The sequence below is a fragment of the Megalopta genalis genome, chromosome 2 (assembly GCF_051020955.1).
Source record: "Megalopta genalis isolate 19385.01 chromosome 2, iyMegGena1_principal, whole genome shotgun sequence".
Taxonomy (NCBI): Eukaryota; Metazoa; Arthropoda; class Insecta; order Hymenoptera; family Halictidae; genus Megalopta; species Megalopta genalis.
Genome location: NC_135014.1, coordinates 29,433,706 through 29,447,278, shown reverse-complemented (window position 1 = coordinate 29,447,278; position 13,573 = coordinate 29,433,706). Strand labels below are relative to the sequence as shown.

The 13,573-nt window shown below is 43.9% G+C and overlaps 4 protein-coding genes and 1 long non-coding RNA gene across 9 annotated transcripts in view; 2 read left to right on the top strand and 3 right to left on the bottom strand.

The window, feature by feature from the left end:
• Positions 1-731: 731 nt before the first annotated feature.
• LOC117230009 (putative RNA-binding protein 19) lies at positions 732-4,432 on the bottom strand. Its single transcript, XM_033487033.2, has 12 exons — positions 4,263-4,432; positions 3,985-4,189; positions 3,712-3,908; positions 3,434-3,643; positions 3,090-3,360; positions 2,818-3,024; positions 1,810-2,741; positions 1,544-1,746; positions 1,354-1,470; positions 1,182-1,287; positions 986-1,109; positions 732-917 (listed from the first exon to the last, which is right to left on the bottom strand). Exons 1-12 carry the CDS (start codon positions 4,296-4,298, stop codon positions 856-858), a joined length of 2,670 nt encoding a protein of 889 aa, XP_033342924.2. The 5' UTR covers positions 4,299-4,432; the 3' UTR covers positions 732-855.
• A 167-nt stretch (positions 4,433-4,599) lies between these two features.
• Positions 4,600-5,952, top strand: LOC143258842 (uncharacterized). The gene is made up of 3 exons (XR_013032737.1): positions 4,600-4,648; positions 4,765-4,796; positions 5,813-5,952. It is a non-coding gene; the product is annotated as an uncharacterized LOC143258842 (long non-coding RNA).
• On the bottom strand, positions 4,798-7,732 carry PNKP (Polynucleotide kinase 3'-phosphatase). Of its 4 annotated transcripts, XM_033486935.2 has the most exons (11): positions 7,611-7,732; positions 7,361-7,451; positions 7,256-7,294; positions 6,979-7,149; positions 6,403-6,902; positions 6,098-6,343; positions 5,965-6,033; positions 5,622-5,891; positions 5,271-5,552; positions 5,130-5,191; positions 4,798-5,050 (listed from the first exon to the last, which is right to left on the bottom strand). In XM_033486935.2, exons 4-11 carry the CDS (start codon positions 7,118-7,120, stop codon positions 4,927-4,929), a joined length of 1,695 nt encoding a protein of 564 aa, XP_033342826.2. In that variant the 5' UTR covers positions 7,121-7,149; positions 7,256-7,294; positions 7,361-7,451; positions 7,611-7,732; the 3' UTR covers positions 4,798-4,926. The 4 variants fall into 4 exon arrangements, with proteins under 4 accessions (XP_033342826.2, XP_076375135.1, XP_076375136.1 ...); XM_076519020.1 differs by lacking the exon at positions 7,611-7,732 and having other exon boundaries at positions 7,361-7,502; XM_076519021.1 differs by lacking the exon at positions 7,611-7,732 and having other exon boundaries at positions 6,979-7,294; positions 7,361-7,502.
• LOC117229967 (tRNA (uracil-5-)-methyltransferase homolog A) lies at positions 7,690-10,347 on the top strand. The gene is made up of 8 exons (XM_033486936.2): positions 7,690-7,980; positions 8,197-8,352; positions 8,420-8,615; positions 8,691-8,818; positions 8,881-9,131; positions 9,201-9,435; positions 9,493-9,685; positions 9,822-10,347. Exons 1-8 carry the CDS (start codon positions 7,690-7,692, stop codon positions 10,094-10,096), a joined length of 1,725 nt encoding a protein of 574 aa, XP_033342827.2. The 3' UTR covers positions 10,097-10,347.
• The window catches only part of LOC117229961 (uncharacterized), a 78,349-nt gene continuing 73,381 nt past the window's right edge, over positions 8,606-13,573 (bottom strand). Inside the window, exons 6-7 of one of the 2 annotated variants that reach the window (XM_076519036.1) lie at positions 11,816-11,998; positions 8,606-11,079 (exon numbers count right to left, since the gene is read on the bottom strand). In XM_076519036.1, coding sequence (XP_076375151.1) covers positions 10,993-11,079; positions 11,816-11,998 — 270 coding nt within the window. In that variant the 3' untranslated portion in view covers positions 8,606-10,992. Of the gene's footprint in view, positions 11,080-11,809; positions 11,999-13,573 lie in introns of both variants that reach the window. The other variant, XM_076519035.1, reaches the window with a different exon arrangement.

The following is a 13,573-nucleotide window of genomic DNA, read 5'->3' as shown; positions in this document are numbered from 1 at the left end:
GAAAGGAATTCGTTTATTTTGCGCCTCGCGCACCGCCCCGCGGTGCCAAAAACTGGTGCTCTTGAACGCTGATGCTCCGACAACAGGACACGAACATGAAGAACACGGTCCGAATATTAGTTAAACGGTCTGCGAGGTTTCACAGGGGTACGTCCTTTCGCTTTGCCCAAGAGAAATTCCCAAATCCTGTTCTTAGAGTCGAGAAGAAGTGCTTTGTCGGATATTTCTTCTCGACTCTAAGAACAGGATTTGGGAATTTCTCTTTGTCTAGATCGGAAGTGCTTTGTCGGATTTAGAATAAAATTACAGAAAATAGTTAATCCCGAGGTCCCATAAGGCCGGCCATAAAATCGGTTTCCGCCGATTGCGGATCGCGATTATGCTCGCGAACAGGTTGAAAACCAGCGAATGCATTCTTGCATCGGAACGAGGTGCAACAGCCGGTCTCGAGGCTGCAATTAAATCGGCCGGGACGTGGCTCGGCGATTAAACGGCGTCGGGAACGCTATCAGGAGCCCAAATACATGGCATTAGTAGCCGGGACGCGGCAGAAATCCCAAGTATTTTCGAGAAAACCGAGGCGAGAGAAAGAACCGTCGACGTGACGCGAAGGTCAATGCCGTTCCACGCCCTCGACGACGATGTTTTTCGCTTTCGACGCGAAGCTTTGAATCGCTGCCAGCCGACGCGTTACCGGATGAAACGCGCGGTCAAGATAAGAAAGCAAAGCCTTCGTGAGTTGATAGTTTATTCGTTGCTATGTACACGCCTCTGTCGAGTCCCAGAGGGATTCTTTGTTTCGAGGATAGAATTGTTTTCGGATCTTTATGTAAATTCCCGTTCTTCGGACGCAGTTTATTCCAGGCCGACGTCTTCGGCGCTGATGGTGGCCTTCTTATTTCTCGGCGCTGTCTCCTCTGCAAATGAGTAGTCGGGTTAACGATACGGATGCTTGCTGGGTAAGTTGATCGTTGGGAGAACATACCTTGGTGAAAATGTTTGGCGGTTCTTTTCCTGAGCGCCTCGACGCCCTCGTCGCTCTGTGCCCACTCCAGCGCCAACCTTCGACCGTACAAGTGAGTGCTCTGGCACAAGGCCGTGAACGCTTTCTGTGAAAAGAGGGGATTTAATTGATTGGCCAAGTAAAAAACGACGCATCGGCATCGGTTCGTAGACTGTACCTTCGCTTCACTTTTCGTGTAGAACTCGACGAACCCGAAACCTCTGTGCTTCTCCACGCCGACCAGTTTTCTCGGCAGCCTGACTGCCTTCAGCTCCCCGAACGCCCTGCGGATTCGTTGGAATTCTCATTAATCACGATTCACAAAAATCCAACCGACATGAAAAACGTACTTGAAGAGCTCGGTTATCTCTGCTACATTCGCTTGGAACGGCACATTCCTGATGAGGATCTTGGTGCTGGTCTGAGCGGACACCTTCGCAGTCTTCCTCGCGGTGTTCACATCGGATCTGCGTTCAAATATATCCATGAATACCATTTGCAATAAATCAACCATGAGCTGGAATAAACTAAGTAGCATACGTTAAAGTTCTCTCGGAGCGCTTCAACTCCAGAGATTTTCCCTCAAGTACGGACAACTGCATGGTCTTAATGGCACGATCGGCGTCCGCTTTCCTCTTGTACCTGACGAACCCGTAGCCCATGGATAGTTTCCCGCCTGGGTTCTTCGGGTCATTCTTCGTCGCCACCGAAGCATAATGAATCGGCCCGCATTTTCTGAAATACTAAATACTTGAGATTAGTCTTAAGAACGAAGCCTAAAAGTCTTAATAAAGCAGAACAAGTACCGTTTTCAGTAGTTCATTTGTTGTTGAGAAATTGATGTTCTTCACAAATAGAGTGGTGTCAGGCTCAGGCTCTTCATCATCCTCGCTTTCTACCTCGTTGTTCTTGCTAGCATCATCTTGTAACTGGTTCTTCTCTTTCTCAGGCGTCTCCTGCGGGTCCTTTGGCTTCTCTTTATTGTCTTCAACAGGCTCTGTTGTGCTCTTCTTGGCAGAATTCGAGAAGGTGTTCTCAGGAGCCCATTCCAGATAGAGAGGCAGATGCTTGTACTTGGTATAAGCTAATCTGGTGAACGCGTTGCGGGCTTCGGAGGGCTCCAGGAATTCTATCAGGGCCGTGATTCCGAACGGTGGCATCACCACTCTACCTAATACGCCGTGCTGACCGAACAACTGACAGAGGTCCCGTACCGGCGTCTCAGCAGGCAGATTTTTCACCAAGATCACGGTCTTGGATCGTTTCTCCGCGGGTCGATTGAACGCGTCCAAACAGACCCCGTTATTCTCCAAGAAACTCCTGGTGTCTTGGACTAGTTGCGTCTCTCCCAGAGCCAGCTTCACCGCGGCGCTCAATCCTCTCGACGAGCTGTCTTCCAAGACCCTTTCTTTGGTTGTATTGTAAGTTTTGGCGATTGCGTCTGCCACCGCATTCTGACCCAGGAACAAGGCGTTCCAATTGTGGGAGGACCCAGAAGTCGCCTTCATCTTCAGCTCCTTCTTCTCCTTGTAGGACAGTCCCTTCTCGTTAAGCAACTCCATTGGATCGACTTTCGCCATACCAGGAAGAAGGTGCAACATTCGGCCACCGAGAACGGTACCGTCTAATTCGCCGTATGCTTTCACGGCGTGCTCGGGCATCATGAAGGTCACCGTGCCAAAACACTTTAGCTTCCTGGTTACCTTGTCCACCGGAAGATTCACCTCCGTCAGTGGACCTGGTATGAAAGTGAGTCGATTAACACAGTGACAATTATCACATTATTCATTTAGCCTTCGGATGTTGGGACATACCATAGTTTTCGAATAGCTTCCGGATGTCCTCCTCCGTCGTGGTGTAGGATAGATTTCGTATAAATATTCTTCCAGACTCTGCTATATTCTCCTCGTCTTTCAGCGCATCTTCTTGCTTCTTCCACCTAACATTTATCTGATTCTTGTTTTCATCTGCACCCTCTTTCTCCTTCTCTTCGTACTTTGCTACAAATATTTGTTTACCATCTGAAAGGACCAACGAACAATTTTATAAATTAATGTCTCACTCACGTTGACCGCCGGATTTTTACCTAAGAAACTTCTGTTCTTCAGCATCGCTTTTCTGAATTGTTGCTCAGTTTTAAAACCGACATAAGCTATTCCTTTGATTTTTCGGGGTACTCTTATCGATTTTGCTTTTAGCGGATGGAAAAAGTGTTTGACATCCTTCTTCTTGTGATTGCATCCTAACCCGTGGAGCTTCACCGTGAAAAACTTGAGGGAGCCGCGTTTGGATGTAGTTTTCTTTTCGATATTTTTTACTGTATGCTGTTCATCTTTCCCCTTCAGAGCTTCCATGTACTATAGAAAAACAGTTAGCATTATTATCTTTATCAAGATAAATAATTTTATAATGTACACAAATTTTATGTACCTCTAAATCAGATATAACTTTATTTGCCACTTTTGGCTCTTCTTCCTCTTCTTTTTTGTCATCTTCATCCTTGTCATTGTCACTTTCATTATCGTCTTCACTGTTGCTAGAATTCTCTTGCGTATCGTCTAAGAAAGTGTCGTTAGTCCACACACTTTTGCTTATTGCATGACTCGCAAGAAATTCTGCGAATAAAGGATCATCTTTGTGCTAAAACAAATTAGTGTTAATGTTGGATCAAGATTATATTATTACTACACAATGCCATAGAAACGTACCTTGTCCAATGCCTTTTTTAATTCATTCCTAACATTTTCCTTCTTATTCTTCTTATGGTTTTCTTTTTTCACTTCCGGTTTTACTGTCTTATCTAAAGATTCGGTTTCTCCAATATTGGTAGAATCTTTGTCGAGCACATCAGGCTTAGTACTGTCCGATGCATGTTTACTCCACGACTTGGGTTTAGAAGAATCCCCTACGAGATTAAATGTATCAAATAAACTGTGTAGCAATTCCTGAGCAATCTTAATGTATTATAATGTTTAGGGTACCTAATCCAGCACACTGTTCGATAGATATTCTGCTAGTATCTATACAGGTTTTATCAAAATATTCCTTTGCAGCAACAGCTTGTTCCTCTGATTTAAATCCAATAAATGCGAATCGCCGAAACACTCCATCTTTCGTGTATTTTAATTGCACGTCTGTTACCAAACCCTTTTGGCTAAACAGTTCTTTTAACTTAGTATCTGTAATCTATAAAGTTTCGTCACGTATAAATGCTTCTGATTTTATTACCATGCTTGTACGATTAAAGTTTACTACTTACACCTTTCGGCAAATTTTTTACTATCAAGCGTGACATTTTTTATCGGTTATAATCACTTTTATCCATACTTCCGAAGTATAGTATACCGCGTGTTTAAAGGACGTTAAATTTTCCAGAATCTACCGTACAACTTCAATGAATAACAAGTAATGTACCGGCCCGATGCAACGCTACGCTTTTATACATGCCTTAAGGGCGGGCGCGCATGACGCGTCTAATACAGTATACCTCAAGTTTTGCGAGACTCTTCGGCCGCAGTGTGCTTCGTTTGCGAGAGTAGGAATAGAAATTACTTTGTTCTGATTGGCTGACAATTCAATATTAAAACATAATTCAATGCAGATTGGATACGCAGTAAAATGGTGAGAATACTTGCAAAAGCTAAGGTACACATTACTGTAATCAACTACTCATAATATTTAAATATTATTTATTTTTTATATTATTATTATTATTTATATTTATTTTTAATATTATTTAAAAATGTAATTGTCGTTGACAGGTTTCTTCGTTCCAGATAATAAAAACAAACAAGTATGTGGAATGTATTATTTTATTAAAAAATTAAGATATAACTGCGTTCAAGCGAAAATCAGAACCGTTCTAAAGTACTGTTTACGTCTATCGTTACGAAATAAAATATCTTTCGAAATAATTAATATTATTAGCTTTCGAGTAAATACATTTCATAAATCTCTCGGAGATCATTCTTCTGAAACTTTGGGACACAGTTGACTTGCACGATTTCCGTGAAACCCTCGTCCAAAGTTGGCGATTGATAATTTTTTCTAAACAAATATACAATTGATTAAATTTATATTACCATACAATAATAATCAACAATTCGTTTTATTTCCACTAACTTACATGTAAGAATTAATTATTACTTCAGTAATTTTCACGTGACTGGGATCTGTTAGTTCTCGGAACTGAAATAAAAAATTTGATAGAGTTTCGTGTCGCGACCACCCTGCATACAACTGTAATTATCTATTATTATTCCGTCACCTTATTATTATGCTTCGCGTGATCAGTACTAGTTGTCATGACGAAACATCTAACAGGAATTCCGTGTTTCTTGGCCACCTCTATATATCGTTGTCTGGAGGCAGGATCAGGATTTGTATTATCCACAACCACGCTATTTTTCTCGAGCAGGTGTTTCTCCGTGACGCTAATACACTTTTGCCAGCTCCCAAGAGTATCTCTGTTTACGTATCCATAGTGGCTTAAGTAGTTCTTAACAAAATGGGATTTGCCAGACGCTGGACATCCAACCATTAGGACTACCTAAAAATATAATTAAGTAACTCACAATATATTTAAAAATTATGTATGTATTGTTTTTGCTTTAATTACCTCTTGCTTGCTCGAAGTCACATTACCCCCTGTGCACACTTCAATAGTTGGTATATTTCTTGGATTGAACGTGGGCAGTACGTAACGTGGTTCCTTCTGACCAAGAAAGTGCTCTTCGGGGGTGTAAAATTTCAATCCTAAATTCATAGCTAATAATCTGTCCACTAGCGAATGATCTTTTTTCTTTCCAGGAGCCCAACTTTTTGGACGACCGGCTGCGTCTCCCACGTAAAATGAATTAGCTTTGTCGATTGGTATGGATTCGTTGTTCTTAAAAATTAATTTTTAATATTCAGTTTTTCGCAAACACAGGTGCTAATCTATAAATTCACTAGATACTCACCTCTTCCAATTTCTGCCACATACCAATGGATGGTTTTCTGTAAACGTTGTGTCCAGTGGCTATGAAAACCTACAAATAAATTTGACATATTGAATTACAATTGAAATTCAATAAAATGTAGTTGGAAGTATACCTGTATCGGCAGCCCAATTCTCTGTACTATGTTCTTTATTTTATTTTTGAATGATTTAGCATTCAATCTTGCAGAGCCGAGCCCACTTTGATTAGTGAAAATTACTATCTTGTAACCATCGCTGTGGAGCTTCTTTAATTTTCCAGGTACCTCTGAATAAATGATTTGCCAATCATCATAATCTTTTGGAAATACTAAACCGGTACGTGTTTTTATCAGGGTTCCGTCCATATCATACGCGGCTATCTGAAAATAAAATTATCCTATAAATTTCTGCATACATTCTTCTTGAGTTATTTAAGTACCTTCGAACGACCCTTTACTCCGTGTGTTGTGTACATTAATAATGCTCCATTTTCTTTACTCTTCCATATATTTTGTTGATCTTTTGGGTCCATAGAGCTGGCCCCACCTTTCAACTTATCCGAACTCATATTATCTTTCTTTAAAAACTTGAGAATACTGGTTTCGGTATTTTTTATTGATTTTTCCTCTTGTTCTTCTTTGTCCGGAGTATTAGAATTTAAATTATCTTCTTCGAATTTGGCAATTTTACAAGAATATTCTTCGTTTTCTGTGCCTTTATCTACGTCTCTAGCTCTTTTCTCAGAAGGGAAGCTCTTCGGAGGAGGAGGATTGAATTCTATTTCATATGCATATTTACCATACAAGATCTCTAAACAGTCTTCATGCTTGCCTAAGAATTTAACATCTTTACGAGTTTTGAATCCATTGAACCCACAAGGCCGTTTACCAAGTTGTTGAATCGAGACTTTGTATTCTTGATAATCTGCACACAATCTGGCTACAATAAAATAATCACAGTTCTTAGATCAGTTTAGTCATTAATTACATAAATAATAAAACAGAGAAGTATAAACCTTGTTGTCTAGAACACTGCGAGTCTGTAATGTTGGTTTCTGGACAACGCCCCACAATAACTGGTTTGTGATGTGGCAAATGTACTGTCAGTAAGATTTTATCATTGCTTTTTAAATAACAACTTCTTGCTTCTTGAGTCATTGTAACTTGTACATGAAGCAACACCGGATCTATAATAAAAACGAAACAGATACAACATCAGTTTACAGAAATTTCGACGAATCGAGATACATGCAAATTTATAAAAGGCATTGCAGAAACAATGTACATACATACCGCATTATATTTGCACAATGATTTTTAGATAACCGTACACTAAAATACAGTAACGTTATGTTTCGCAGGAAACAGTAAGAATCTCTCAGATTGTTTACTACTTACATATTTGTTGACTTTGATAGGTATTAATTAGAAATGCTCGATTATCTTCGTAAAATTTCTTTATCTTTAATTTACCAATCAATTTCACCGTCTGCAAATGCAAATTCGTTCCGATCATTTTCGCATTTATGGTGACGGTCAGAGAAGGTTGGGACCGACGCGAACCTAACCTTACGCAACGGATCACAGCACGTGGTGTTTTGATAGAGGGACAGAGAAACACGTGGACTTAATTGCAATACATAATTACCCTTTATTAAGAGAATCGTGTCATGGTTCAGTGACACGAGTATCGTGTAGGTTACAACTGGAATTGAATTTTGGTAAAGATGACTACGAACGAATCATCGGGAACGGAGAAGAACCCGTACGCATATCTTGACAGGGTTGACTTCACGTCAGAGAAGTATAAAATTGAAATACATGGTCTGCCGAAGTATTACGGAATCGGTGAATTCAAAAAGTTTCTGAACGAGAAGCTCGAGCTACAAACGTGCAAAGTGAAACCGCCGAAAAAAGGTGGTTGGCTCTACGTATCCTTCAGAAACGAAGAGAATCGTAAAAAAGCCATAGAAAAGCTGAATGGGATTGCTTGGAAAAACTCGAAACTTACTGCTCGGGTAAAACACTGTTTGTTAGCAATTACTTTACATTAACAATTCTTAGTACTCAATCGATAAGGTCTCTCGAGTTTCAAGACAAACTATCATTTGTTCAAGCCATTTTGGAGTAAGCTATAGTCATAAAGAATATTTTCTACGCAGCTTACTCCAGGAAGCCTTGACAATGATGCTGAATGGACTTTTGAATATTTTGGTTCTTGATTTGGGACACAGATAGCCAAGCCGGCTCCAGATCCATTTGTGAAACGAAAGTTGGAACAGGAAAGTGCGAACAAGCGTTTAAAGACAGAGGACAGCGAGCCTCTCTCGGTGGAGGATAGAATTAAGTCCAATACTACACCATTGTGGAATATGCCTTACCCTGATCAAGTAAGATAATCGTTGGAATATAAAACAGGGACGTAGGGATAACACAAGGACACTGGTTTACTTTTAGTTGGCGCTGAAGCAAAAGGAAATGAGGTCCGTTCTGGCAAATATTTGTAACAAGATGTTGAAGAAAGGTAAGGGCGATCTTCTGGACTGGTTAAAATATCAGAAAGGCAAGCACCAAGGATTGCCCTGCGAGTTACTTCCCATTCTGAGCGCAGACAAGATAACAGAGTACAGAAATAAGTGTGAATTCACAGTTGGTAATTGGACATTTTATTAGTTTCAATGGTAATGTTAATAAAGTAAAGGGCATACAATGTGTCATCTGCATGTAGGTAGAAGCGCGAACAGTAACGAAACCATGATAGGATTCAGACTATCCAGTTACGCGGCTGGATCCACAGAGGTGGGACCCATAGACGACCTGTGTCACATTCCCAGCAGGATGAAAGTCGTGATCAAAGTAAGTTCCCTGAGACGCTTGCTCCCTGGACTAGACTCGTCTTTTGCACAAGCAACTTTTAGGTACTGGAAGAGTTCATGCGGAACTCGGATCTGAAGCCCTTCCAACCGGTCGATCATAGCGGTCACTGGAGGCAAGTGACCGTCAGGACGACCCAGTGCGGCCATCTCATGGTAATAGTGGGCATCCATCCTCAGGATTTGACCGGCGAACAGCTGGAGGAACTGAAGACACAGCTAAAGGACTTTTTCGAGACGGGAAAGGGTGCGGATGCTGGCGTCACGTCCTTGCACTTTCAGATAATGAACAAGAAGTAAACTACCAATGCAAAAGACAAGAGGCGATCTCGTTGGGGACGATCTATCTGTTTATTCTTGCATAGGAGCAGCGACGGGTTGAGCGGTGACAATTTCTCTCACATATCTGGCTCGAAGTGCATAGAGGAGACGCTGCTGGGCATGAAGTTCCAGGTGTCGCCGCAAGCGTTCTTCCAGGTGAACACGTCAGCTGCCGAGTTGTTGTACAAAGCTGCCATCGACCTAGCAACACCGAACGAAGACACTGCGTTGCTGGACATTTGCTGCGGTACTGGGACCATCGGTCTGGCGTTCTCGAAGGTAAACTAAACAATGGACACCTCCAAGGATCTTATCATTAAACGCACTACTTCGCAGCATTGCGGTGAAGTGCTCGGCCTCGAGGTGGTGGAGGACGCGATCAAGGACGCCAGGGAGAACGCGTTGGCGAACAACGTGACCAATTGCGAGTTCTTCGTCGGCAAGGCCGAGGACATTCTGACGCCGGTGATCCGCAGAACGACGAAGACCGATATCGTCGCCGTGGTCGATCCACCTCGCGCAGGACTTCGTAAGAGCATTTGTTTAGCTTCGTCAAGCATTTGTTTAATAGACTTTCTGTAGGTCGATGGATACGAAAATGGAATCATACGCGGCGATCTAACGGAAGCAAACTGGCTACGACTCAATTCATTAAAATATTCCAGATCAACGCGCTGTGTCGACCCTGCGCAAAGCGAACAAGCTGTCTCGCCTGGTCTACGTTGCTTGCGACCCTCGGGCGGCTGCGAAGAATTTAGTGGATCTTGCCAGGCCTCCGTCGAAGCAGTACGTCGGCGACCCGTTGGTGCCGGTCAAAGCCGTCCCCGTCGACATGTTTCCTTACACGAAGCACTGCGAGTTGCTGCTCTGCCTGCAGAGGCTGTCCGTTGCGATGAGAGTGCACGGGCTCGCCGCTAAAGCCGAGGAGGCCTCCAGTTAGCGACGGGTGGATCCTCGCGATCTGTATTTGCGCTGATTAGATTCGGAAAGCTCGGGAGTTGAACAAGCACAAACAACATCGTTAGGCTAGTCCACGCTTGCCGTAGAGATTGTGTCGAGTGCTGCGTGCGTAGAAGATCAGGTGGTCCGAAGGCTGAGCCATAATACCCCTGCGCAGTGCTGCAACTCGCGAGCTCTGCAGCGCCGCGACTCGAATAAAACCAAGCGTCCCTTGTACGCTGAATCTTGTAATCTGAATAATCATTTTATTCGATGTAATAATACCAGCGCCGCGGACACGTGTCCGTAGGATATCGTGCGCGTGTCGCGTCCAGGGAACCTTGATCTACAGGAGGCGGAGACAGGGGGTTGTTTGACGGGAGCGAAGGAGTCGGGACATCTCGGTGTAGAACTGCGGAAACAGGGATCGCTCGAGTTTCGAGAGCCAATTAGAACTAGCACAGCGGAATGTCGTGTTGCTTGATACGCTTTCACAAGTGAAGTACGTTTAATCGGGAGTCCAGCATGCCGGTGTCGTTTTATAAGCCATGGGGACTATAACATATTTTCACGGAGGGTCGATTCTGCTTCGAAAGACACGGGAGAAGCGAGAGAAAAGATGAAAGAGAGAGAGAGAGAGAGTGAGAGAGAGAGAGAGAGAGAAAGTTGAATCGCGATCCCGACTCGCGACGAAGGGCCGAGCGATCTCGTCGGTGGGACTTAGGGGCCTAGTTTCCGTTGGTTCCGCGATTTATACGTCTGCTGGTGTGGGCCGAGCGGGAGAAGCACGCCACGGAGGAAGGAGATTCGAGGGGTCCCCGAGTTGCGGGTCGAGGCGATGATACGGGGTCGTCGAGTCGGGCATCGAAGGCGAAGCTGGGACTACTGTGCTTGTTATCACTTTCTCTTGAAGCACGTCACCGCGTTAAAGTAGCACCGCCAGTACACGCGTCCTTTCGACTGGCCACGTCGCTGCAGGTCCATCTGCAAGGTCGATCTCTGGTTAGAACCTGTTCCTCGGCAGATCTGTGCGGCGGCTGTTATCGAACGCGGAAGCAGTCGCAGCCTCGTCGAAGCGGAACGCGACGAAGCTACGACCACTTTGGAACGATCTACGACGAATTGCAGGGATCTACGGAGCTAGACTTCCAAAGCGATAAGAAGCTGATGGCATCCCTCGAAAACGGTAGGTGCAAGGCAACGTATTTTGTCTCTAGTTTCGACGGAAGTCTGCTCGCGAGATCCTGGAATTCGCTGATCATCAGAGGAGGACGCGTGATCTCGGAAATGCCGTTCTTCCCTCGTTAGCGTCGCGTCTCGAGATTAACCCTTTGCACTCGAGCGGCGCTAAAAATTGCTTCACTATTCTTAAAAGAATGTTCACATCATTAAATTTGTCTGCATCCGATAAATTGCCAAATAATAGAGAAATTTTCTGTATAAGTATACGCGTTCGATTTTAATCGAATACAAATAATCGTACCGAATGGAGGAGATACTGTAGGTTGAAACAAATGTTTTAATTTTCGAATGAAAATAGCCTCGAGTGCGAGGGATCAATTTATAAAAGCATCCTCGGAGTGTATGGTGTCCTAATAGCAGCCTCTGCAGCTTCAGCTGCAGCAGCAGCCTCTGAAGCTTTCGCTAGATGAAACGACGACGAATAACGCGACGCTAAAGGAGGAGAAGTCTCGTGATCGTATGGCGACAGGACCTTCACCGTTTGCTCGTCCCCGGTCGAAACGATCTGCGATTCCCCCGCTGTGATATGAGGTCCCGGGGATCTCGCATACGAGGATGATCTGCTGGCCCCCAGCTCGCCCTTGCTCTGATTGTCCACCGCCTTTTGCAGCGCGACCATCAGCTGGTCTAACAACAAGGCCGCCCTCTTCGGCACCACCACCTGCAAAACCAATAGATTCTAATACCGTGCCGTCGGACAACCGGGTCCATGTCCCGGATAACAATGAGAATAACACGGCGAGCCAGCCCGCAAACTGTTAATTACACCGCGCGCGGATTTACGCGATAATCGATCGAACGCTGTCAAGCTGCTGCGCGGCCCCGTAACATATATCGCGCGGTCCGCGAATCCACCGGATTCCTTTTATTATCCCTCGGCCATCGTTCCCATCGATCTCCGGCCCCGCCGATATTTAATGTTCACGCTAATTAAAAATAATTAGAGCCGCGCCGGATAATTGCCGCGAAGTTATAACTGCCTTGTTTGGCCACTCGCCCGAGAAACCGATCCTAAACCGCGACGCTACTCGAGACAAGTGCGCGATCACTACTCGAGATAAGTGTGGTGGACGATCGATGGCCGATCTATGCGATAGATCTTCGTGGCCAGAGTCCCGGTTCTTTTTCTTTTTTCGAGATAACTATGCACTTGCTGCGGGTCAATCGAGTCGTTAGATCACTGTACCTGTCGACGATCTCGCATTGAAATGAACAATTTTAATTGCGAATGCATTCATTCGATAAAGCGCGATTCTCGAGATAGATCATCGCGTCCAGAATCCTAGTTCCTTGAGCTAAATTATTCCTTCAGAGTCGGTGAATCAAATTATCTAATTGTTTGCTCGAGTCGACGATCTCGCATTGAAATGAACAATTTTTAAAAAGAGCTTGCTGCTGCGAATACATTCGATAAAGCGCGATCCTCACGATAAATCATCGCGTCCAGAATCCTAGTTTCTTGAGCTAAATTATTCGTTCGGAGCGGGTGAATCGAGTTATCGAATCGTTTGCTTGAATCGACGATCTCTCATTGAAGTGAACAATATTTAAAAAGAGCTTTCTAGTGCGAATGCATTCATTAGATAAAGCGCGATCCTCGCGTCCAGAATCCTAGTTCCTTGAGCTAAATTATTCGTTCGGAGCGGGTGAGTCGAATTATCTAATTGTTAGCTCGAATCGACGATCTCGCATTGAAGTGAACAATATTTAAAAAGAGCTTTCTAGTGCGAATGCATTCATTAGATAAAGCGCGATCCTCGCGTCCAGAATCCTAGTTCCTTGAGCTAAATTATTCGTTCGGAGCGGGTGAATCGAGTTATCGAATCGTTTGCTCGAATCGACGATCTCTCATTGAAGTGAACAATATTTAAAAAGAGCTTTCTAGTGCGCATACATTCATTAGATAAAGCGCGATCCATGCGATAGATCATCGCGTCCAGAATCCTAGTTCCTTGAGCTAAATTATTCGTTCAGAGTCGGTGAATGAAATCATCTAGTTGTTCGCTCGAATCGACGATCTCGCATTGAAATGAACAATTTTTAAAAAGAGCTTGCTGCTGCGAATACATTCGATAAAGCGCGATACTCACGATAAATCGTCGCGTCCAAAATCGTTCCTTAAGCTAAATTATTCGTTCAGAGCCGATGAATCGAATCATCTAACTGCTTGCTCGAATCGACGATCTCGCGTCGAAACGAACAACGTCAAAATCTAGAGAACGTACGCCGATCCGCC